Source organism: Carcharhinus amblyrhynchos, chromosome 18 (genome assembly GCF_965287045.1).
Source record: "Carcharhinus amblyrhynchos chromosome 18, sCarAmb.v2.hapA, whole genome shotgun sequence".
Classification (NCBI taxonomy): Eukaryota; Metazoa; Chordata; class Chondrichthyes; order Carcharhiniformes; family Carcharhinidae; genus Carcharhinus; species Carcharhinus amblyrhynchos.
Window position 1 is genome coordinate 49,346,245 of NC_137341.1, and position 27,252 is coordinate 49,373,496.

Genomic DNA, 27,252 nt, shown 5'->3' on the forward strand with positions numbered 1-27,252 from the left:
AGCATCTCACAGAGATATCTTTCGTCGCAACGACCAAATCTTAAAAACTTCTTAAATTAAGGGCGACACAGTGGTTTGCACGGCTGTCTCACAGCACCAGGGACCCATTCCGGCCTTGGATTACTGTCTGTGCAGAGTTTGCACATTCTCGCCATGCCTGCGTGGGTTTCCTCCAAGGGCTCCGGTTTCCTCCCACAGTCCAAAGCTGTGCAGGTTAAGTGGATTGGCCATGCCTCTTAGTGTCAGGGGGTCTGGTAGGGTAAAGATGTGGGGTTATGTTAATAGAGTGGGTGGAACTATTGTCGGTACAGGCTTGATGGGCCAAATGGCCTCCTTCTGCACTGTATGGATTCTATGATTCTAGTGATCCAAATTTTTGATATTTATAATGCATACAATCTACTTGCCCCACTCCACTGTCCGGCCTGAATCTCACCTGACATCACTACATTGTTAAAAAAACTGAGTAACTCTCACTCTAAAAGGTTGGCCAATCCAATTTCAGAATTGAAATGAGACTGTGACAGGATGCATTCATTAAACAGGGAAATCTTGGGGAAGGTTACCACTTTTGAGAACAGGCTTAAAACAGGATTAGTGTCAACACCAATAATCACTTTATTCTCATTCCTGGGAAATGGGTTTCATTGGCAAAGGTTGGCATTTGGTACTAATCTCTGCTTGTCTTGAAAAGATGATGGTGAGCTTTATAATATAGGCTAATTAAACCTAACCAGGACATATATAGTTAGAACAGTAAAGTACAGGAATAAACCCTTCAACCCACAGTGTTGTGCCGAACATGATGCCAAATTAAACTAATCCCTTCTGTCTGCCATTGCTCCATATCCCTCCATTCCTCGTATATTCATGTGCTTATCTAAAAAGCCTCTTCTTCTTCAATTCATAGCGTCATAGAGGTTTACAGCACAGAAACAGGCCCTTCGGTCTAACTTGTCCATGCTGCCCTCTTTTTTTAAACACTCAGCTAGCTCCAATTGCCCACATTTGGCCCAAATCCCTCTATACCCATCTTACCCATGTTAACTGTCTAAATGCTTTTTAAAAGACTCGCCTCTACCACTGTGTTCCCGATACTCACCACCCTGTGTGTGAAAAAACTGCCCTTCTGGATACTTTTGTATCTCTCCCCTTAAACTTACGGCCTCTGGTTTTAGACTCCCTTACCTATTGATTATCTAGCTAATTAATGCCCCTCATTATTTTATAGACTTCTAAAAGGCCACCTCTCAGCCTCCTACGCACCAGAGAAGAAAGTCCCAGTCTATCCAGCCTCACCTTATAACTCAAACTATCAAGTCCGGTCGCATCCTAGTAAATCTCTTCTGCATGCTTTCTAGTTTAATAATATCCTTTCTATAATAGTGACCAGAACTGTACCAAGTGTGGCCGTACTAATGTCTTGTACAACTTCAACAAGACATCCCAACTCTTGTATTCAATATTCTGACCAATGAAACCAAGCATGCTGAATGCCTTCTTCACCATTCTGTCCACCTGTGACTCCACTTTCAAGGACCTATGAACCTAGATTTCTTTGTTCTGTAACTCATCCCAACATCCTACCATTAAAAGCAAAGCTATAGTTTGTTTCATTCAACAAACTGGCCTATCAGGACAGTGAAGAGGACAGTTAAGGGTCAACCACATTGGCCGAGAACTGGAGACACATACAGGCCAGACTGAGTGAGGATTATAGGTTCCCTTTCCAAAAGGCTATTAATAAACAGACAGATGGGAACACCACCACTTGCAAAATTCCCCTGCAAGCCATTCACCAACCTGGCTAGGAAACATATCGCCATTCCTTCACTGCCACTGGGTCCAAATCCAGAAACATCCCACCTAACAGTAGTGTAGATGTACCCACACCGCCTGGGCAGCACGTATCAAGAAGGCAGCTCACCACTACCTTCTCAGGGGAAATTAAGAGATGGGGAATAAATGCAGATTTAGCCAGTCACATCCACACCCCAAGAATGAATACTTTTTAAGCTAGGTTAGGTTTTTTAATGACAATCCTCAACTTCACAGAACTATTACTGATTCCAGCCTTTCACTTGATGATTTTGTCTATTGAAGTCATATTCTGAAACCACCATGATGGGGTTAGTCTATGCTTCTGTAGGACAACCCCTGTATTACCACACCCAATCTACATTGTAGAATATGGGGCTGAATGCCCCTAATATAACTAGTAGAGATTGACAAAGAAATCTCTGATCCACAAGTCTGATTTACCTTTCATAGTTACACGTGGAACCTGTTGTTAACGTTATCTCATTAAGATACCTCATTATACATGCCGTGTTTGCGAACACAACTCTGCACTCACCTGAGGAAGGAGCAGTGCAGAAACCAGTTGGACTTTAACCTGGTGTTGTGAGACTTCTTGCTGATCTCATTAAGGGATACAATTACAGTAAACTGTGTTGTCTGGCAGTCTACCAACTGAGTGGCCTACTAATCCGTAATGTTAATCCTAATCTGTATGTTCGTAACCAGATTTATCCAGTAATCAGATTTCTGACAGCTTGATGTTTATTTTTAAATAAGCCAATCACTTTTAGAGTTCAGATAATATATTCTTTCAAAATAAAACCCTCCCCAAGGTAGGGGAGTCCAAAACTAAAGGGAATAGTTTTAAGGAGGAGGAAGATTTAAAAAAGACCTGAGGGGCAACTTTTCCACAAAGAGGATGGCGTGTGTGTGGAATGAGCTGCCAGAGGAGGCAGTAAAGGCAGGTACAATTACAACATTTAAAAGACATTTGGACAGGTACATGGACGGGAGAAATTTAGAGGGATATAGGCCAAACGCAGACAAACGGGACTAGTTCAGTTTAGGAAACCTGGTTAGCATGGACGAGTTGGGCCGAAAGGCCTGTGTCTGTGCTGTATATCGCTATGACTCAATGACTAAGAATAGTAACAATTGATTATAAATTTGTTCTTCAACCTCACAGTGAAATTGTTAAATTGAGTCAATTTTGGTTATTGTGTCCCAGCAAAGATCCAACGCTTTTACTGGAGTTCTATGAGGATGTGTCTAGGGCGGTGGATAGAGGAGAGCCAGTGGATGTGGTCTTTCTTGATTTTCAGAAGGCGTTTGACAAGGTACCTCACAGGAGGTTATTGCAGAAGGTCAGGGGACATGGAGTTGGGGGTAGGGTGTTAGCGTGGATAGAGGATTGGTTGTCAAATAGGAGGCAGAGAGTGGGGGTCAATGGGTGCCATTCGGATTGGCGGATGGTGACTAGTGGAGTGCCTCAGGGGTCGGTGCTGGGGCCTCAGCTATTTACCATTTATATAGATGATCTGGAGGAGGGAACCGAGTGTAGGGTGTCGAAATTTGCTGATGACACCAAGATTGGTGGAAAGGCAAATTGTGCGGAGGGTGTGAACAGTCTACAGAAGGATCTAGATAGGCTGGGCGAATGGGCCAGGAAATGGCAAATGGAATTTAATGTTGGCAAGTGCGAGGTGGTCCACTTTGGTAGGAATAATGGTAGGAAGGATTATCACTTACGTGGCGAAAAACTGCAGCAGGCGACGGTGCAGAGGGACCTCGGGGTCCTTGTGCATGAGTCACAAAAACCCAGCCTGCAGGTGCAGCAGGTGGTCAGCAAGGCGAATGGGATGCTGGCCTTCATAGCGAGGGGGATTGAATATAAAAGTAGGGAGGTCTTGCTGCGGCTGTATAGGGCACTGGTGAGGCCGCAGCTGGAGTACTGTGTGCAGTTTTGGGCACCGTACTTACGCAAAGATATTTTGGCCTTGGAGGGAGTGCAAAGGAGGTTTACTAGGCTGATGCCGGAGTTGAGGGGGTTGAGCTATGAGGAGAGGCTGAATAAACTAGGCTTGTACTCGTTAGAGTTTAGAAGAATGAGGGGAGATCTCATTGAGACGTATAAGATGATGAATGGGATGGATAGGATAGAGGTGGAGAGACTCTTCCCACTCAGAAAGGATAGTAGGACTAGGGGGCACAGCCTCAAGATAAAGGGGGGGCGGTTTAGAACGGAGTTGAGGAGGAACTTCTTCACTCAAAGGGTGGTGAATCTCTGGAATTCTCTGCCCATTGAAGTGGTGGAGGCTACCTCGCTAAATATTTTTAAGACGCGGGTTGATGGGTTTTTGATAGGAGAGGGGATTAAGGGTTATGGGGAGAGGGCGGGAATGTGGAGCTGAGCCACGACAGATCAGCCATGATCTTACTGAATGGTGGGGCAGGCTCGAAGGGCTAGATGGCCTACTCCTGCTCCTATTTCTTATGTTCTTATGTTCTTAGAGTAACTGTCAGTGAAACTGACAGCTTGGTTTATTTTTAAAAGCCACTCTGAAGGCTTTGATGTCAGCTTGGCTGTCAGTTGTCATGTTTTTACTGTCATGCCTTGCTGCTTCCCTTCAATGAGAGAGCACCACCTTGCCATAAGTTTTTTTTTATTCGTGTCATAAGTAGGCTTACATTAACACTGCAATGAAGTTACTGTGAAAATCCCCTAGTCGCCACACTCCAGCACCGTGGGGCACCCTGTTCGGGTACACTGAAGGAGAATTTAGCATGGTTAATGCACCCTAACCAGCACGTCTTTCAGGCGGTGGGAGGAAACTGGAGAACCCAGAGGAACCCACACAGACAAGGGGAGAACGTGCAGGCTCCACAAGGACACTGACCCAAGCAAGGAATCGAACCCAGATCCCTGGCGCTGTGAGGCAGCAGTGCTAATGTGTGCAGAGTAATGTAACACCCCGCTTAACCGACATTTCTGATTAACCGGCATCAGCACTGCTCCAGCGTGCTGGATGAAAAAAAAGATTTGACTGAATATGAAAGTGAGAGATAGATTATTTCTAAGCAGTCAATCTGGTAGGATTTCCCAAGAAAATGTCATATGTAAAGTAATATGTTTTAAAAACCCAAGTGTTAAAAGACTGACACCTTGTGGAGGATCTTTACCCTCGTTTGATGCCAGCAAGTTAACACTCACTTCCACCAGCCAGTTCCCCAGCTCTGTCCAGCTTCTGGGCTGTTTTGTGGAGGTGGGAAGGAATGAATCAGGAGTGCCCATCGGCACACAGCGTGTAGCTGGTCCAGTTCACCAAGAATCTATTGAGGTCAGTTGTAGGAAGTAGAGTGGGATTTTCCAGTTGGCTCCTCCAGTTCCTGCAAGCAGCAAAGACCAAAATGGGGCTGGGGTGCAGTGCACCAGACAGGCCTACGGGCCCTCTCAGCCAGCTTGGGTGCATAGATCACACCGCCGAATACCTGGATCTCAAACATTACTAATCGCATACACCTATCTCAACTATGCCTACGATGTGGGAGGGGAGACATTTCCATAGAATCCCTACAGTGCGTCGAGTCTGCACTGACTACAATCCCACCCAGGCCATATCCCCTTAACCCCATGTATTTACCCTGCTAATCCCCCTGACACTAAGGGGCAATTTAGCATGGCCAATCCACCTAACCTGCACATCTTTGGAGTGCGGGAGGAAGCCGGAGCACCTGGAGGAAATCCACACATACACACGCACACACACACACAGGGAGACCGTGCAGGCTCCGGACAGACAGTGACCCAAGTCAGGAATTGAAACTAAGTCCCTAGCATTTTGAGGCAACAGTGCTAACCACTGTGCCACCGTACCACCCTATCTTTGACTAGATCAAAATGTTAATTATTCTTAATAATCAAAGCTCTTCAGTTCCTTATTACTGGAGTTCTCACAGCCAGCACAACACAATGCCTGAAATATGTAAGATGTCATATTATGGAAAGCAACAAATGCTCTAAAAATGTAAAACTTCTACTGACAAACAGAGCTCAATATTATAGAATCCCTACAGTGCAGAAGTAGGCTGTTTGACTCATCAAGTCTGTGCCCGACTCTCTGAAAGGTTAATTTACCCAGACCCTATCCCTGTTACCCCACGTATTTACCCCACTAATCAACCTACCCCGCACATTTTTGAACTGTTGGAGGAAACCGGAGCACCCGGAGAAAACCCACGCAGACACAGGGAGAAGGTGCAAACTTCACACAGTCACCCAAGGCTGGAATTGATCCCAGGTCCCTGGCGCTGTGGGGCAGCAGTGCTAACCACCATGTCACCCACCACATCGCTGTAGATCTGAAGTCACATGTAGGCCATACCAGGTAAGGATGGACATTAGTGAACCAGATGGGTTTTTACAAAAGTCAATGATACTTTAATGGTCACAATCACTGAGACTAGTTTTATATTACAGATTTATTAATGGAACTTAAATTCCACTAGTTGTCTGGGTTCCTATTCATAGAATCCCCACCATGCAGAAATAGGCCATTTGGCCCATCAAGCCTGCACCAACAACAGGCCCTATAGCTGTAACCTCACATACTTACCTCACTAATCCCCCTGACACTAAGGGCCAATCAACCTAACTTGCATGTCTTTAGTCCAGTGACATTATCAGTAAGGTACAGGCCCAGACCCACTCTGCTTTATGGCTCAAGGAAAACAGTGTGGCAATGACAGGACTAAGACCATAACGAGGGACAACATTAACGTACAGACAAGATCTCCAGTGGATTCCACTGCATTTGCAGTTCATTATTCAGATCCAGAATCATCATTTCTCCTGTTCTGCATTCAGCTGGAAGAACAGGTAGGGTTCTGCCATGGTGGGATGAAGATTTGGCATTACAAGTCAAATGACAGCCATGAAACCGTCATCGCAAAAACCCATCTGGTTCACTAACATCCTTTAGGGAAGGAAATCTGCTTGGCCTGGCCTCCATGTGACTACAGATCCACATCAATGTGGATGCCCTCTGAAATAGCCTAACAAGTCATTCAGTTCAAGGGCAATTAGAGATGGGCACTAAATACTGGCCCAGCCAGTGAAGTCCACAACCCATGAATGAATTAATAAGAAATAACAAACAAATTAAGATTCAGGAGTCAGAGAACTCTTGCAATGGATTCTTCCTTCAGGTGTAATGACCAAGGACTTCCATAATTATACTTGGCAAAGTACTGCAATGGTTTGCTGTGGTTTTTTTGCTGGTTAAGAAACTCTCTCATTCTAACCGCCTGCAATCGGTTATATCGAAACCACTGCTGCCTCACTGCACCAGGGATCCGGGTTCAATTCCAGCCTTGGGTCACTATCTGTGGAGTTTGCATGTTCTCCCTGTGTCTGAGTGGGTTTCCCCCGGGTGGTCCAGTTCACACACTCCCCTTTCCCCACCTCCCCAAGATGCGCAGGTCAGGTGGATTGGCCATGCTAAATTGCTCTTTAGCATCAGAGGGATTAGCAGGGTAAATATGTGAGGTTACAGATTAGAGCCCGGGGGTGATAGCTGTCGATGCAGGCTTGATGGGCCAAATGGCCTCTTTCTGCATTGCAGGATTCTATGATTCTAAGGATTTACAGGCTAATAAATGAATACATCTTCCATGACCAGGACTTGAACCTGGATCTTCTGGCCCCAAGGTAGGGATGTTACCACTACGCCACAAGATCTCCTGCACTAGATTGTGCACCTGAAAGGAAGTTTTGCAGCATAACTCTTACCAGCACTTGAATATAATAGTCATTCATCTTTTGTATGTAAAAACCGGGTTAACAATGTACTTCCTTGGCCCGGGAATATGTTCATTCTGCTGTAACTAATAAGACTTTTCATATTGCGCTATTAAAACATTAAACCACATTCTGGCTGAACAAGCACTGACAATCCAGTGCACAACATCGAAAACTTACACTCACGTCCTCCAGCTCCTCTTTACCCTCTTTGTTATTCATGGCCTCGATAGCTTCGGATTTAACCCTAGAAAACATGAAGGTGAATTAGAAACTGGGAAAGGTTGATCTGATGGTAAGAGAAGTCATTCATCACAGCTCAATGGGAAAAACGCCTCACTCATTCTGGTCCATTCAGACTATCAATGAACAGATAAAACCAAACAGGCTGGAACCTGCTGCATCCGTGGTCTGAATTATATTTAAACACAGTACAGTCATGGTTTGCAATCACAGAATCCAATGGTGCAGAAGGCCATTGAGTCTGCACCAACTATAATTCCACCCAAGTTCTAACCCCATGCATTTATCGTAGCTAGCCCTCCTGACACTAAGGGACAATTTAGCCTGACCAATGCACTTAACCCACAGATCTTTGGACTGTGGGAGGAAACCGGAGCACCAAAAGGAAACCCACGTAGATGCAGGGAGAACATGCAGACCCCGCACAGGCAGTGACCCAAGCCAGGAATTGAAACCGGGTCCCCACTGCTGTGAGGCAACAGTGCTAACCACTGTGCCACCGTGACACCCACACCAAGGAATGCAAAAATTACACATAAAACCTTTCTAGTGCAGAAAGAGGCCATTTGGCCCATCGAGTCAGCACCATCTCTTGGAAAGAGCATCTTACCTTGGCCCACCCCACCCCTAAAACCCAGTTTTTGCTTGTTTTATTATTTCAAGTTGGGGCAGAACTAGAGGAAAGTTTTAATATAAAGGGAAATAAAAACACTTTCAAAATCATAGAGCCGAATTTTAGGGCAGGGAGTGTTTTCTGCTCTGGAGGCCTCCTGGAATTTACATAGTACTACATGACCCCAGCCTCATTAATTCTAAGGTCAGGGTTTTCCTGACATACGGCGGGACGGGCTGGATAGCTCACACTATGAATGGACAGGGTGGATGTGGAAAGGATACTTCCTTTTACAGGGAAATCTAGAATCTGGGGGTCACTGTTTAAAATAAGAAAGACAGACAAAGCAATTGTCTGCTCTCTGAGGGTTGAGACACTTGGGAATTCTCTTCCTCAAAAGGTGGTTGAGGCAGAGTCATTGAAAGAGTCACTAGATTCTTAATAAGCAAGAGGACAAAAGGTTCAATAGTGAGAAGCTTTTTCCCAGGGTGGAAGAGTCAATTACTAGGGGGCAAAGGTTCAAGGTATGGGAGGCAAGGTTTAAAGGAGATTTACGAGGAAAGTTTTTTTTAAACAGAGGGTGGTGGGTGCCTGGAACTCACTGCCGGGGGAAGTAGTGGAAGCAGGTACGGTCGTGGCTTTTAAGGGTCATCTTGACAAATACATGAACAGGATGGGAGTAGAGGGATATGGTCCTGCAAGGGTAGGGGGTTTCAGTTCAGTCAGGTGGCATGGTCGGTGCAGGCTTAGAGGGCTGAAGGGCCTGTTCCTATGTTGTAATTTTCTTTGTTCTTTGTTATGAGGGGTAAGGGGGGATTCTCCCATCCCAACCCACAACCTCTCTGGCGGCTCAGGGTGGGAGATGCACGTCTTTAGCCTTGTTCCAGGATTTGCACGTGTGCCAAGAACGCACGTGCATCTCCTGGAGCCGGAGAACCGTCGGAGACCAGACCACGCTGGAAACCAGCGGGATGAGAAATAAGTCATTCGAATTTTTTTAATGTAGTTTAAATGTACGTTACGTTTCATTATCAGGAACTTACCGCTCCCGATTGAATCTGCCCCCCAGCCCCAGGGTTTTTAATGAGATTGAAGACTGGGACCTCTGCAGTGCACAGAGTGCAGAGATTTGGGTGAGAAGTTGAACTGACAAAACAGTCGTGATCTAGAACAGTTTTCCCGTCAATTCGGTACTTTTGAGAGAATCGCTCCCATGATTTTTTTCTTAATTTTTTTCAAAGAATGTGCATTTCGCTGGCCAGGCCAGCATTTATTGTCCATCCATAATTGCCCTCAAAATGGTGGTGATGAGGGCATCTTCTTCTTGCAGTGGCCACTGCAGTCCATGTGGTTTAGGTACACCCACAGTGCTGTTAGGGAGGGAATTCCAGGATTTGCTTCCAATGACAATGAAGGAACGGTGATATATTTCTAAGTCAGGATAATGATCAGCTTAGAGGAGAATCTCCAGGTCCTGGTATTCCCATGTGTCTGCCGCCCTTGTGCTTCTAGATGGTGGTGGTCATGGGTTGGAAGGTGCTGCCTAAAGAGCCTTGAAGTTAAAATTAAATCAGCCATGAACTAACTTTAAGGTGGAGCAGGTCCAAAGGGCCGACTGCTGCTCCTAATTTGTATGTTCATTTGAAAGTTCCGTCACAGTTCCATTGAAATGCATTAATGGTAACTGTACACAACATGCACGCTTGGGGATTCACAAATCAACTCGTTCAAATAAGATCTTTCAATGGAGTACATGCTCTATACACCCAACAAATCCCTCCACTGTAAAGAGTAGGTCCAATAATACATCATTCTGCACTCTCTCACCGTTTCAGTTCTTCCTCCAGCTCTTTCATCCGGTTCTCAACCTTGACTTTGGCTTGCTTGACAGTCTCCAGCTCCCCTTTCAGCACCTCCTGCTCACTTGACAGCTCATCGACCTTTGCAATCAGGTCATCCTTCACAATGTTCAGAGCATTCCTGCAAACGCAATCAAAGCCACTAAGTTATATCACCTCCAATCGAAGTAAATGAACTGGATGCCAACAATTCTCATCTCAATTAATCAGCAGATTAAAACACCGAGCAGAAAGTCTCTTAAAAAGGAAGACGTTCCGGAGGACATTCCCTTAATTTAATTAAACTGTGCTCGTGAAAAGCTCAGCGTACAAACCACGCACACAGAGCCAGTAACAATCAGAATGTGCGACAAATTAGTTGCACGTTCTTGTTAGCAAGCTGCAAACACTGACCATAGAATGGTGCTTGGAGTAGTACAGAGGAAACCCCTCCTTGTAAGTATCTCATACCATAACATCACCAACCTGGTGCATGAGTCTATGGGACCCTTACTCCTTATCTAGACCTGTCGCTCCTTAACCCCTAGCCTTGGTAAAGGCGCTTAATGGACCAAACTGCCTTTTAACGCTTCCAGTTTCTGAATTTTCAGCTCCCACTCTCACACACACCACTTTCTCTATTCCATTCCTTTGAAAATTTGACCTTCACACACTAACCCCTCTCCCTCTGGGGGAGATGGTGGCAATTATGGCAGTGTAGCAGACTTGTAATTCAGAGATTAACCGAGGTTATTGCTCTAGGGACATGGGTCCAAATCCCACCAGGGCAGCTGGTGGAATCTAAATGTAATTAATTAATAAACCTGGAATTAAAACTTAGTCACAATAATGCTGCCTCACAGCGCCAGGGACTCAGGTTCAATTCTGGCCTCGAGTGACTGTGTGGAGTTTGCACATTCTCCGAGTCTACATGGGTTTCCTCTGGCTGCCCTGATTCCCCACCATACTCCGAACATCTGCAGGTTAGCTGAATTAGCCATGCTAAATTAACCTTAATGTCAGGGTGGGCAAGCAGAGTAAATACCTGGGGTTACCGGGATAGGGCCTGGCTAAGAGTCAGTACACACTTGATGGGCCAAATAAAATCAAAAAATGCTTTTTCTTTTATTCATGAGACATGGGCCAGCATTTATTGCCCAACCCAAATCACCCGAGGGCAGTTGAGAGTCAACCACATTGTTGTGGCTCTTCAGTGACGTGTAAACCAGACCAGGTAAGGACAGCAGATTTCCTTCCCTAAAGGACATTAGTAAGCCAGATGGGTTTTTCCGACAATCGACAATGGTTTCATGGTCACCAGTAGATTCTTAATTCCAGATATTTTTTATTGAATTCAAACTCCGCCATCTGCTAGTCCAGAACATTAGCTGAACTTCTGGATTAGTAATCTAGCGATAATGCCACTCAGCCATCATCTCCCCCAACCTTGAAAATATTTAGGAACTGCTCAAAAGGGCTCCAAAGGAGAGTCAGATTCGACTCGAAATGTTAACTGTGTCTCTCTCCACAGATGTACCAGATTGGCTGAGATTTGCCAGCATATTTTATTTTCATTTTTGTGAATACGTGTTAATAATGTTAATAGGTAATTAAACTTTGAAGTTTGAGTGCTGGTTGCACCAAGATTTGGGTTGCACTTAAAGCAGTGCAAACCAAATTAGAGGCGGCGATGGCCTAATGGTATTGTCGCTAAACTATTTATTTACCTGAAACTCAGCTAAATGTTCTGGGGACCTGGGTTCGAATCCCGCCCACGACAGGTGGTGGAATTTGAATTCAATAAAAAAAATCTGGAATTAAGAATCTATGGATGACCATTGTCAATTGTCAGGAAAACCCATCTGGTTCACTAATGTCCTTTAGGGAAGGAAATCTGCTGTCCTTACCTGGTCTGGCCTACATGTGACTCCAGAGCCACAGCAATGTGGTTGACTCTCAGCTGCCCTCAGGCAGCTAAAAATGGGCAATAAATGCTGGCCAGCCAGCAACGCCCATGGCCCACAAATGAATTTAAAAAATCAGGATTAAGAGCTCCACGCGCCCTGGATATTCTCTTTTCCACCTTCTTCCATCGGGAAAAAGATGTAAAAGTCTGAGGTCACATACCAATCGACTCAAGAACAGCTTCTTCCCTGCTGCCATCAGACTTTTGAATGGACGTTTCTTGCACTAAGTTGATCTTTCGCTACACCCTAATTATAACTGTCTCCCTCTGCAGCACAGAACATTCTACACTCTCACCTTTCCTTCTCCATGAACCGGTATGTTTTGTGTGTATAGTGCGCAAGAAACAATACCTTTCACTCTATACTAATATGTGTGACAATAATAAATCAAATCAAAACTTGGGAACTGAAGCCCGGGACAATTTTTTATCTTATTGTACTTGGACACAAAGAATAGTCTGGGCACTGAACTGGGAGCCAAACATTAATGGTGAAAAATCAGGTGAGTTCCATTAGGAGCAAGCAATTTTCTCCAATCAATTTTCCTTTGTACTTGGCATCCAGCTTTCATTAGCTTCCTGCCCAAGCACAAGAAAAGTAAAATTCTGTAGAGTTTCTGCCAATTTCTTTCAGCATCAGCAAAGCCAAATTAAACAACTGTAATGAAACACAGCTGGTCACAGAATTCCTACAGTGGAGAATGAGACCACTCAGCCCCTGCAAGTCTGCACCAGCTCATACACAGGCTTATCCTGTCATCCACGTACTTACCCTGCTAATTCTCCCTAACCTACATATTTTGGGGCATAGGAGCAATTTAGTATGGCCAATCCATCTAACCCTACAGTTTATTTACTAGTCACAAGTAGTCTTACATTAACATGCAATGAAGTTAGTATGAAATTCCCCCAGCTTCCACACACTGACACCTATTCAGGTACACTGGGGGAGAATTTAGCATGACCAATCCACCTAACCTGCACATCTTTGGAGCGTGGGAGGAAATGGGAGCACCTGGAGGAAACCCACACAGACATGAGGAGAATGTGCAAAATCCACACAGTGACCCAAGGCCAGAATCAAATCCAGGTCTCTGGTGCTGTGAGGCAGTAGCACTAACCACTGTGCCATACCGTATATCTTTGGAATGTGGGAGGAAACTGCAGCACCTGGAGGAAACCCACACAGACACAGGGAGAATGTGCAAAATCTCCACAAACAGTCATCCAAAGCCAGAATCGAACCAGGGTCCCTCGCGCAGTGAGGCAGCATCACCATTTCTGCATCATTTCAATTTGAATTAAGTAAATTCGAAGTAAAAGTAATGTGAACTACCGTCATGCATAGTACTAAATCTTAGGGGGCAGAACTTCCAAGGAGTGGCAATCGTATTCAAATTTATTTACTTAGAGCGGAAAGCAGCTGCACCTTCCTTGCCTGATCTCAGGAGAGTGAAGAAAGTGAAGTGCTATAGGTGCCCACGGTAAACATATAGAATTTAAATCGGAGCATTGTGTGGTTCCCAGTGCAGGGAATTGCCTATCGGCAGTCTGAACTTCCTGGTCAATTCCCACACAGTCCTTGTACGGGCACTTCAGGGGGCAGGGTGTCTCTCCCCACCGTGCATCTTCTGGGGACATCTCCAGTGGTCACAGAATCTCTGCAGTGCAGAAGGAGGCTATTCAACCCATTGAGTCTGCACCGACCACAATCCCACCCAGGTTCTATCCCCATAACCCCATGCATTTATCCTGATAATCCCCCTGACACGAAGGGGCAATTTAACATGGCCAATCAACCCAATCCGCACATCTTTGGACTGTGTCGAAAGCTCTGAGACTATAAATCCATTCCAGGGCAGAGTATTACATTTGTTTGTACCTTAAGGGTCTCAGTGTTGGGTTTTTATCAATCCAATGAGTATGAGAGAAATTTGAGGGAGTGCTGAGCCATTGCAGGAACAGCTGCTTCACTCTTTAGTTCATCTGAAGAAAATATTTGCACCAATCAATTCAGAGAATCATAGAATCCTGATTGCAGAAGGAAGCCATTTGGCCCATCGAATCTACACCAATTCTCTGTAAGATCATCTTATCCAGGCCCATTCCATCCCCCACCCTACCCCTGTAAGCCTGCACATTTACCAAGGCTAATCCTCCTAACCTACACTTCTTTGGATGCGAAGGAGCAATTCTTGGAATTAATTTTTCAGTCTATCTTATCCTAATGTCTGATCCACCTGAAGCCTTTTGAGGTAAATAGAGAGAATCTCTTTGAATGATTAGCAACAAATTGTTAATGTTCCAGGGGTTTCTTCCCTGCTGCCGTCAGACTTTTGAAAGGTCCTACCTTGTACTAAGTTGATCTCTGTACCCTAGTTATGACTGTGACACCACATTCTGCCCTCTCTCCTTCCTTTCTCCCCTATGTACTCTATGGACAGTATGCTTTGTCTGTATAGTGCGCAAGAAACAATACTTTTCACTGTATATTAATAACTGTGATAATAATAAATCAAATCAAAGGATCTCGCCTAGTTTATGTTGCAGTTTAATGAAGCAAACACGACTATTTCTCACGTTCTGTGCTGCAGAGGGAGCCAGTTAAGGTTGCAACTATTGGACATCTATGTCAATTATATCCACTGTGCAATAAATCTGCATGGCAATTTAACTGTTCAGCCTTTGTTTGATTAAGTATTTATTCTAACACGTTTAGAATGAACAAAGATCTCTTGAGGGTAGGTGATATACGGTAAGTCAAAATATAATAAATAGGATTTTCTGTTGCATCTCTGGAACCTCACAATACCAGACAAGCATGGACTGAGGAACTGACCTAAAAAAATTATCACAACACTACTCAAAAATGTGATCATTTACATCACCAGATTTAAAGGACTTTCAATGAGCATTACCATAAATATTGGAGCAAATAGCACGAGAACACAAGTTGGCATCATTGTCGACATCATGAGAACGAACTCTGCTTCATGGGAGTATCAGTTAGAACACCTGGCGGCACAGTGGTTAGCACTGCTGCCTCACAGCACCAATGATCTGGGTTCAATGTGCGGAGTCTGCAGGTTCTCGTCTGCGTGGGTTTCCTCTGAGCATTCTGATTTCCTCCCACAGTCCAAAACTGTGCGGGTTAGGTTAATTGGTCATGTTAAATTACCCATTGCATTAGGGGATAGTGGGGTAAATGTTTGGGGTTGCAGGGATAGGGCAGGGGGAGTGGTGCCTGGGTAAGATGCTCAGTTGAAGAGTTGATGCAGACTGAATGGCATCCATCTGCACTGTTGAAATTCTATGTAATTCCAAGGATCCGTAATGACATTGTGAATATGTATCATAGAAGCCCTACAGTGCAGAAGATGGCCATTCAGCCCACTGAGTCTGTACTGATCACAATCCCACCCATGCCCTATTTCCATAATCCATGTATTTACCCTGCTAATCTCCCTGACAATAAGGGGCAATTTAGAATAGCCAATCCACACAATTCACACATCTTTGGAGTGTGGGGGGAAACCGGAGCACCTGGAGGAAAGACATGCAGACTCCACACACACACAGTGAATCAAATCCGTGTCCCTGGTGCTGTGAGGCAGCAGATTAACCACTGTGCCACCCGACAGCAATTGGTATTTGTCTAGCGATTGGTGAGCTTATACAGCAGAGTGTATTTATAATAAAAGTTTTTTCCTTACTTGGTTTCCAGAAGATGGGTATTCTCCATTATGAGATTTTCAACCTCCTTCCCCATTCCTGGAAGAGGCACAAGTTATATTCGTTCAGTATCCGTGCATACAGAGTCTGCTGACTATTAAGGTGCACAACACACATATACAGACACAGATACACACATACACGCTGTGTACACATGAACAAAAACAAAAATGGGTATTTCATACAACTCTATGTCTAACCCGTCGCTGTGGGATTGCAGTTGGAAGTATGATGTGTGGAGCTTCTCATCATATATAAACGCACACACTCACACTGAGGGGCTGCCGTGAAAAAGCATGAATGGAACACAGACCTCCAGTCCCAGATGAAACTTAGAAGGCACATGCAACACTCAACAGCCTCTCGATTAAATATCATTTTGTGGGATTTTGTCAGTCATTTAACCAGCTGCTCAACTGAGACATTTGACAAATAACTCGACTGGGTTTTAAGCTCTCCTATTTAAACAACAGTACAGGGAGGAGAAGGGGTCATTTTAAGAATGCAACTCTCCATCCACTTGCAGGGTTTGACGCTTCAAGAGCCAATTTCAGACCCAAAGGTTCACGGCTCAGAATGGGGTCTCAACCCCAGTTTTTATTATTCTTTTCCCTTCCTTTCATTAGATGTGATCCGCACTGAGATATAATTCCAACGACAGTAGCAGTCCTCCAGCACCCTGCCCACTGGTTGTTCCTCACGTGTGATCCCACACACTGAATGGCAGAAATTAACTGACCAATAACGGCAACTTCCACTTATATAGAGCTTTTAATGTAAAGAAAATGCTCCACTGCACTGAGAACATGCAGAAACAGGCAGGGTGAATATGGAAATAAGAAATCAGCAAAGGTAATCAAAAACCTGATTAGGAAAATGGGTTATGGAATTTCAGAGGAGAGATGAACAGGCAGGGAGCTAAATGGGGGAAATTCCTCAAAGGGTCTAGGTAGCTAAAGCCTTTGTAAATATGGGAAGGAGATGGCCTAGTGGTATTATCGCTAAACTATTAATCCGGAAACTCAGCTAATGTTCTGGGGACCCAGGTTCGAATCCCTTCACAGCAAATGGTAGCATTTGAATTCAATAAAAAAATGTCTGTGATTAAGAATCTACTGATGACAACAAACCATTGTCGATTGTCGGAAAAACCCATCTGGCTCACTAATGAGCTTTAGGGAAGGAAATCTGCCCTTCTTACCTGGTCTGGCCTGCATGTGGCTGACTCTCAACTGCCCTTGGGCAACTAGGGATGGGCAACAAATGCTGGCCAGCCAGCGACTCCCACTTCCCATGAATGCATTTTTAAAAAATAATTGGGCAAAGTCAGAGCAGAACATACAAAAGTCTGGAGTCAGATGAATTCCTGAGGATATCTGATGCTCGGTTTTCTTCTACTTCCATTGGGGTGGCACGGTGACACAGTGATTAGCACCACTGCCTCACAGTTCCAGGAACCCAGGTTCGATTCTCAGCTTGGATAACTGTGTGGAGTCTGCACATTCTTCCCTGTGTCTGCGTGGGTTTCCTCCGGGTGCTCCAGCTTCCTCCCACAGTCCAAAGATGTGCAGGTTAGGTTGATGGGACATGCTAAATTGACCCTTAGCGTCCCAGGATGCGTAGGTTAGAGGAGCTAGTGGAGTAAATACATGGGGTTACAGGATAGGGCCTAGGAGGGATTATTATCAGTGCAGACTCAATGTACCGAATGGTCTCCTTCTGCACTGTAGGGATTCTATACTACAGAAAAACGGGTGTTGCAGCATTAGAAATTCGAGGGGATATCAGACAAGGAGGCCCCTCATTCAATTCCCACCCCTGATAGAACCACCCTTCAGTCTACTCCTGCCACACTAGCAGGGAAGTTAGCTGACTGCCTCTGCAACACTCCAATACAAGGGGAAAGAGGTGGGAAACAATGGGAACATGACAACAAAAGACGATTCACTGAAGCCCTTTTCAGAGAGTTCCTAATCACGAGGACCTTTGACCCCCTTCATAAACCAAAAGAAGTCCTCAACCCCATACAAGACCAAACCTGAAATTAAACTTCTGATTTATAGGCAAAGGGGGCTGCAAGAACTTGCAAGGATGGGATAAGCTGCAGTAACCTGTTACACTGATCACCTGCCTTTTAAAGGAACCTGCCCAATATTCATACCGTGGGGAGCTTGCAAAATCAACAGATCACCTATGCCTGTGATACAGGGATGTGTGTAAGCAAGACCTCAACTTGACTGGGACTGGAGTTGACGGGAGTCTTTGATGCTGACCTGGACTGCCCAGAGACAAGCTGTCAGGAAGGTCATGGAAAAAACAGAGGACAAACTGAATGACTAGATGGGGGGCAAGAGAGAGTCCACCGGGGGAAAAACAAAATCATTCGACCTCGGGTCAATGCAATTCATCTATGCCAAGTGTGATCAGGATTGCCACTCCTGTTTCTACAGCTGCAACAAACGCGTTCAATCCAGAAGTACATACACCCAAGCACAGTCCATCACCTCCCAAGATGCTCACAAGGGCATGGTGTTGAGCAAAGGGGACTTGTTACCAAGAAGACCTTTGTTACGGTCATGTCTGGAGGTGATGAAGGAACTTCGAAGTGTTTTAATTGGAAGGTGTGGAAGGTTTACGTGCTGAGGGAGGAACAGTGCCAGATGACTTTCCGAAAGTAGATGCAAGCATTGTTGTGACGGGAGAGGACACATGATCTGAACATCTGTATTGATACTTCTCAGATTACTTTCTGATATTTGCATGTGGCATTGAGTGCAAGCAACATCAACCTCTGTGGTCGCTCTGCATTTTTCTCCTTTCAAGTACCTGTCCAGTGGTAGGGCTTAAGTAAATAAAGCAGCTCCTTCCAAAACTCTTGATTCAACTGGCACTCCGTTAGTTCTCCAGATCACGCTAATTATAAAATCATAAAAACCTATAGTGCAGAAGGAGGCCATTCAGCCCACTGAGTCTGCACCGACCACAATCCCACCCAGGTTCTATCCCCATAACCCCATTTATTTATCCTAACTAGTCCCCCCAACACTTAGTGTCAATTTAGTACGACCAACCCACCAAACCAGGAAACCAGAGCACCCGGAGGAAACCTACGCGGACACGGGAAGAATGTGAAAACTCCACACAGGCAGTGGCCCAAGCCAGGAATTGAGGCCAGGTCCCTGGCGCTGAAAGGCAGCATGCTTAACCACTGTGCCAACCCTAAATTAACACTTACACAAAACTAGAAAACTACTTATTTTTTGGGAGGGGTGAACAACGAAGAGCAAAGTCCTTTTCCTCAATGCTGTTACTGTTAATGGGAATTTCCTATCCGCCAGTGTTTATTTGCTGTTCCTCTTTCCTACTGAGAGTGGATGAGGCACAAAGTGATCTAAGTGAGCGCAGAAAAAGGTCCTTCAGCCCATCATATCTGCATTGACCATGAAACAACTATCTATTCCAATCCCATATTCCAGTACTTGGTCCAAGGTCTTGTATGCTATGATGTTTAAAGTGCTCATCTAAATGCTTCTTTAAAATTGTAATAATTAAGTACAGTTGATACAATGGGTGCATATTCACACAATCTCAATTTATGATGGGTAACAGATATTTTTGAAATGTGTGCAAAGTATTCAATGACCCCATTTATTTAATGAAATATATTTGGGCTACTTGGGATGCAGAGTTGAGGGGAGGCAGTGGTAATGGCACAGGATTAATATTTCAGAGGCCCAGGCAAATTCTCTGAGATCTTAGATGCAAATCCCACCATGGCAGTTAGTGGACTTATAATTCATAAATAAATCTGGAATATTTACGAAATCATCACTGATTGTTGTAAAGGCTCATCTGATTCATTAATGTCCCTTTAGAGAAGGAAATCTACTGCCCTTATCCAGTCTGGCCTACATTAGGGGTGTCACAGCGGCACAGTGATTAACACTGCTGCCTCACAATGCTAGAGACCCAGGTTCAATTCCCGGCTTAGATCGGAGTCTGCACTTTCTCCCCATGTCTGCATGGGTTTCCACCAGGTGCTCCGGTTTCCTCCCACAGTCCAAAGATGTGCGGGTTAGGTTGATTAGCCAGGCTAAATTGTAGACCCTTAGTATCAAGGGGATTTGCAGGGTACATACGTGGGGTTAGAGAGATAGGGCCTGGGGGGATTGTTGTCAGTGCAGAGTCGATGGGTTGAATGGCTTGTACGTACTGTATGGATTCTATGATTATGTGTGACTTCAGATCCACAGCAATATGGTCGACTCTTAGCTGCCCTCCGAAATGACCAAACAAGCCATTCAGTTCAAGGGACAATTAAGAATGGGCAAAAACACTGGCACTGCCCAGCAACACCCATATCCCATGAAAAAAATATGCAAAGGTAGGTACGTGGCTTTATTACCTAGCACTCTCAGCTTCCTTTCACTCCCACTGGAAATGTGCATTTGAACCAAAAGGAAAAATAATGATCTAATCCATTGACTCTGTCTACACTTCCTGCTGCCTTGGAAAAGCAGCCAGCATAATTAAGGACCCTAGGCATTCTCTCTCCCACCTTCTTCCATCGGGAAAAAGATACAAAAGTCTGAGGTCACGTACCAACTGACTCAAGAACAGCTTCTTCCCTGCTGCCATCAGAGTTTTGAATGGACCTATCTTGCATTAAGTTTCTCTACACCCTAGCTATGACTGTAACATTACATTCTGCACTCTCTCTTTTCCTTCTGTATGAAAGGTACGCTTTGTCTGTATAGCATGCAAGAAACAATACTTTTCACTGTATGCTAATACATGTGACAATAATAAATCAAATCAAATGGTTTATAAACAGAACATGAAACAAGTTGGTCCAGGAAATCAGAAGAAAAGTAATGCCCATGCACCTGACTACGACATTACCTGTTTGTCACTCTGTTACCCTGATCTGGCTGACAGAGGCAATTTCTACATCCTGATATTACCCAATCATGTCGTCTCCAACTCTGCAACAATAACTGCTTTATATGACACTTCCTGTCTTGCCATTTGCAGGCATTATCAGTCAATCAGAATGATGCTGTCTATTTGAATGCACATTGGTTAACGGTTCTGAACTTCTAACCTTACATCTTCTATGGTCACGGAGGATTTAAGAGCTCTTATGAGTCAGCAATCCAATTTTCTCTCCATTTCTGCTTGGACATTTTCCCTTATTTAAACACTCACACACAACTCAACCCATGAAGTCTGATTCACATTGGGAATGTCAGATCTTCTGCTTTCTGGGTTATAATCTCTGGACCAAAAGATGTAACCATCATTCTTAAAACCATAAAACAAAGTGGCAGGATTAGGCCATTCAGCCCATCGAGTCATAAGAACATAAGAAATAGGAGCAGGAGTAGGCCATCTAGCCCTTCGAGCCTGCCCCACCATTCAATAAGATCACGGCTGATCTGAAGCGGATCAGCTCCACTTTCCCGCTTCCTCCCCAAAACCCTTAATTCCCCTGTCTATCAGAAACCTATCTACCCGTGACTTAAATATATTCAGCGAGGCAGCCTCCACCACTTCAATGGGCAGAGAATTCCAGAGATTCACCACCCTTTGAGTGAAGGAGTTCTTCCTCAACTCTGATCTAAACTGCCCCCCCCCCCCCCTTATCTTGAGGCTGCGCCTCTAGTCCTGCTATCCTTTCTAAGCGGGAAGAGTCTCTCTACCTCTACCCTATCTATCCCCTTCATTATCTTATACATCTCTATAAGATCCCCCCGAGCCTTCTAAACCCTAAAGAGTACAGACCCAGTCTATTCAGTCTCTGCTCCGCCATCCAGTCATGGGGCTGATACATATCTCAACCCCATTCTCCCACTTTTTCCCAGTAACCCTTGATCCTTTTACCAACCAAGAGCCTATCTATCTGTGTTTTAAATGCACTCAATGAACTGGCCCCCGTGCACGCACATTTCCAGACTTACTGTCACTCTGTGCCATCTCTTCAATCTCTCTATTAAACAGTCTAATTGTCCTATTCTTTGGAAGTTTGCTTCTGCTGGCCTTACTTCAGCACTTTGTAAAGTTTTGGAAGCTGATGTCAACTCTCAAGTTATCCATCACCTTACAAGATCTGACCTACCCTACATAGCCAGCAGTATAGTTTTTAGTATAGATGTCCTCACCATCTTGGTTTAACCACTGCAGAAATTCAGGACACATTGGTGAATCATCACTCACTAATGGTTTACATTTAGTGTACTTTCTCAGCCTGACAAATCTGGGAGACAAACTGATGGATTGTAGAAGTGTCCCACATTATATATCAAAAAAGACTTGCACTTACACATCTTTCTGGAAGAATAGGGGGTTTTAGTTCCCTTGGGCAGCACGGTCAGTGCAGGCTTGGGGGGGCCGTAGGGCCTGTTCCTGTGCTGTCATTTTCTTTGTATAGCACCTTTCATAAGTTCAGGACTTCCCAAAGCACTCCACAGCCCATGAAGCAATTTTCAGTGGTGAAATGTGGGAATATGGACATGTCTGTGAAATACATCAGGTTTGCAGAAATTTTCAGGCACATGACAACTGCATTCCGTGCAAAATAGTGTTGTCTTGGACAATTTGCAAGAATCCAGAGCATCAAAGAATACAGGTAACTTGTTTGCACTTCTTTCAAAGTTATGTGCCCATCAATACCCACCATAAGTGGGTCATTCTATCATTCTATCTGATCTGTAGTTAATGCCATAGTTCTTTTAACCAGCCCTGGTCTCAGTTTCTTCATGACAATGATCGTATTCACTCCTTTTCCAATGATTCAACCTTATTTAATGGCCACATCTCTAAATCCTCCTGCAGTGTAATGGCTCAGAAACAGACCTTTATTCAAAACCAGTCCGTGTTATTACTGGCCCTCCTCATGAGCAAAAGATCTCAAAGAACAGTACAGCACAGGAACAGGCCTTTCGGCCCACCAAGCCTGTGCTGATCACATTTACCTATCTATACCAACCACTTATATCCCTCTATCGCCAGTTAGCTCATATGTCTATCAAGCTGTCTTAAATGACGCTGACGTTATCTTCCTCAACCATCTCACTTGGCTGTGCACTCCAGACCCCACCATCCTCTGTGTAATAAAGTTCCCCCACACATCTCCACTGAGTCTTTCCTCCCTTATCTTGAACTTGTGCCCCCTTGTAATGGTCATTTCTGCCCTGGGAAAAAGCTTCCACCTGTTCACCCTATCTGTGCCCCTCATAATTTTATAAACTTGTATCAGGTCACTCGTCAGTCTCTGTCTTTCCAAGGAAAACAATCCCAGTTCATCCAACATCTCCTCATAGCTAATGCCCTCCATACCAGGCAACACCCTGGTAAACCTTTTCCATGCTGTCTCCAAAGCCTCCATGTCCTCTGTTAGTGTGGTGACCAGAACTGGACACAGCATTCCAAATGTTGCCTTACCAATGCTTTATACTACTGCAACATAATTTGCCAACTTTTATACTCAATGCCCCATCCATGCCATATGCTTTCTTCACCACCTCCTTTAATAAGAGCCATGAAAATCTTGTTTCTTTCAATTCTGCACTGAAGTAATTTTTTCATGTCTTTCAATGGCGACTACACTTGCATTGGCCTTGGTCAATCCCCACTAATGCTTGCGTCTGACCTTAAATAGAATTCCTTCATTATTAAAGCTTTTGTTAAAGTTCAATTTTTTTTCAGCATCAAAAATGACCTATTTTTAAGAATCATTAGCAGTCTTGTTAAGCCCAGTTCTGAATGACCCCTGATTTGGCATAGCGGTTAGCACTGCTGCCTCACATGGCCAGGGACCTGAGTTTGATTCCCGACTTGGTCACTGTCTATGCACAGTCTACATATTTTCCCCATGTCTGCGTGAGTTTCATCCAGGTACTCCAGTTTCCTCCCACGTCCAAGGATATGCAAGTGAGGTGGATTGGCAATGATAGATTGTAAGGGGGATTAGCAGAGTAAATGTATTGTATTACAGGGATAAGACCTGGATGGGATCATTTCAGTGCAGATTCAATGGGCTGAATGGCTTCCTTCTGCACTGTAGGGATTCTATAATTCTGATTCCACGTCCCTGCAATCTCCATCTCCCCCACAGCTCCTCTCCTCACAACTTTTCCCCATCATTCTCGGTCTTACCAGTATTATTATGGTCGAGGTTTCTATTAGTTTTGTTCTCTTGGTCTGAGTACAAAGTGCTCTGTCTTATGCGCTTAACATCCTCCCTCTATCTTCACCATGTTGGAATGCAAGAGATAATTTTCTGAGTTAGCTAACTTTCCAGTTAAGAATACAAATCATTTATTTGGACACACAAAGAACTTAAAATAATGTACCTGAACACAAACACACATACTCCCCCAGACATGCATCTCCCACACATGCACACACAATACACATACATGCAGACACAAACACGCACCCCCTTGCACCCACACCCATATGTCCCCCCACACACGTGCACAAACAACCCACCGCACGCGCACTCGTACACACACGCCCTCATCCTGGTCAACCCCTCACCCTGCCTGGGCTCCTCACTGAGCCTAGATTATTGTGGGCTTCATTACCAGCAGCAGTCTCCGCCTCCCTAGTGTCACTGCTGGTCAACAGAGCTACCAGCCTCTGATTGGCTGGCAACTCTCAGAGGGCAGCACCCTTGATGTCTTCTGCCACGTTAATTGGAACAAGAGGCCTGCCCCTCATCGACCCCCAGAACGTCCAGAAGATTCTGCCTGATACTGGACTGGATTTTACTCCACCCGCCAGCAGGTCTGAAGGTGAAAGGCACAAAAGGAGCAGCAGGTGGTCTTCAAGCCACTGGTAGGGTGGGCCCACAGCCTCCTGAACAATCCAGCTCAATGTATTCTTATGATTTCTCAATCAATGATAATTTATTGTAACCTGCTCCTGATAACTCAAAGAATTGCTCAATTAAATTTCAAAAAGCCTTCCAGTGCTGTTCAATTCTGAATGTTTAATTCAGATTACTAAATGATTTAACATAATAATTTCCTGCAGGTAATATTAGCAATTCTCTCATACATACGTGCTAATGAGTAAGTTTAGAAATTACTGCGGGTATGAAGCATGAACAGCAGATGGCAGTAGTAGGATGTTGAAGATAGTCCATTAGGTTGCACTATCCACACACACTTAAAACACACTCATCAGGTGAGTGCTGGAGTTGTGTGTGTAATGCCATCGCATTGTGTGTGTAATGTGCTCAGGATACATGGGCAACACGGTGGCACAGTGGTTAGCATTGTTGCCTCAGAGCACCAGGAACCCAAGTTAGATTCCTGACTTGGGTCACTGTCTGTGAGGAATCTGCACATTCTCCCCACATCTGCATGGGTTTCCTCTGGGTGCTCCGATTTCCTCCCACAGTCCAAAAATGTGCAGGGTAGGTTGACTGGCCGCGCTAAATTGCCCCTTAGTGTCAAGGGGATTAGAAGGGTAAAAATACGTGGAGTTACAGGAATAGGACTTGGGTGGGATTGTGGTCGGTGCAGAATCAATGGGCCAAATGGTCTCCTTCTGCACTGTAGAGACTCTATGAAAGTGTGAAAATACCAAGAATGAGTTAAAATGCTTTGTTTAATCACAAAAAGGGACTATTTTCTTTATCAGGGCTCGGGGATTATTGTTTATTCAGGAGTAGCCCACAAAATGGCAATATTTTGGACGATTAGAAATTTCCTTTTTAAAAACCTCCATTTTCCTCTCATCCTTAAGTCCAAACACTTTGGACAAATTTTTGATCACCCTTGCTCACAGCTCTTCTGGCTCTGAGAGTGACTTGGGGCACATCTTTCTTTCGTAAAGATACTATGGAAGTGCAAGCTATTACTTGCACAAGACCCGTTTCACCCACATGAATCAGACATTAAACCCAAAGTATTCTTACACACCGGCACTGGGAAAGCAATCTCGGCCCATTTGCACTGTAGATGTCTTCTCTTTGGAAAAGGATGCGCAGAGAAGGGTTACTAAGGATGGAAAATTGGGCCAGAGTGGTTCTTTCCCACTCCTGGAAACACACTGCAGCCATTTCTGCCATTGCTTTGGAGTTTTTTTTTTAATTCATTTGTGGGATATGGGGGTCGTTGGCTGGGCAGCATTTATTGCCCATCCCTAGTCACCCTTGAGAAGGTGGTGGTGAGCTGCTTTCTTGAATTGCTGGAGTCCATGTTCTGTGAGTTGACCCACAATGCCGTTAGGGAGGGAATTCCAGGATTTTGATGCAGCGACTGTGAAGGAACGGTGATATATTTCCAAGTCATAAAGGTGAGTGGCTTGGAGGGGAACTTGCAGGTAGTGGTGTTCCCATGTATCTGCTGCCTTCGTCCTTCTAGATGGAAGTGGTCGTGGGTTTGGAAGGTGCTGTCTAAGGATCTTTGCTGAATTGCTGCAGTGCATCTTGTAGATAGTACACACTGATGGGATTCTACCCAATTACCAATAATGGTGCTGCTGGGAAAGAATGGGTGCATCAAGCGCTTGTATCAGACAGTACACAGTTATCTAAATGCCCACACTAATCACAGCAGTGGAATCTAACAGGGTTAGACAGGGTAGATTCAGAAAGAATGCTCCTGATGGTGGGTGAGTCCAGAACTAGGGGTTATAGTTGAGTGTAAGGGGTAAATCTTTTAGAAACTGAGATGAGGAGAAATTTCTTCATCAGAGTGGTGAATGTGTGGAATTCACTACCACAGAAAGCAGTTAAGGCCAAAACATTGTCTGATTTCAAGAAGAAATTAGATATAGTTCTTGGGAATCAAGGGATATGGGGGTAAAGGGGGATCAGGATATTGAATTCAATGATCAGCCATGATCAAAATGAATGGTGGAGCAGGCTCTAAGGGCCAAATGGCCTACTCCTGCTTCTAGTTTCTATATTTCTATGATGTTGTTTACATGCATTTTGGTAAAGCTTTTGACAAGGTCTCTCATGGTAGGCACATCCAGAAGATTAAAATGCATGGGATCCATGGCGACTTGGCTGCTTGGATTCAGAATTGGCTTGCCTATAGAAGTCAGAGAATAGTGGTAGAAGGGTGTCTTTCTGGCTGGAGGTCCGTGACTAGTGATATTCTGCAGGGATTCATACTGGGAGCCTCTGTTATTTGTGATATATATAAATGATTTGGATGAAAACGTAGATGGGTGGGATATTAAGTTTGCAGACAACAGAAAGATAACTGAAGCTGTAGATAGTGTAGAAGGTTGTCAAAGGATA

At 44.6% G+C, this 27,252-nt stretch overlaps 1 protein-coding gene across 1 annotated transcript in view; it reads right to left on the reverse strand.

Annotated features, from left to right (window-relative positions):
• Window positions 1-27,252, reverse strand: part of mapk8ip3 (mitogen-activated protein kinase 8 interacting protein 3) — a 237,498-nt gene that overhangs the window by 87,516 nt on the left and 122,730 nt on the right. Inside the window, 3 exon segments of the mRNA XM_080206983.1 lie at window positions 7,778-7,844; window positions 10,281-10,433; window positions 15,971-16,028. Coding sequence (XP_080063109.1) covers window positions 7,778-7,844; window positions 10,281-10,433; window positions 15,971-16,028 — 278 coding nt within the window.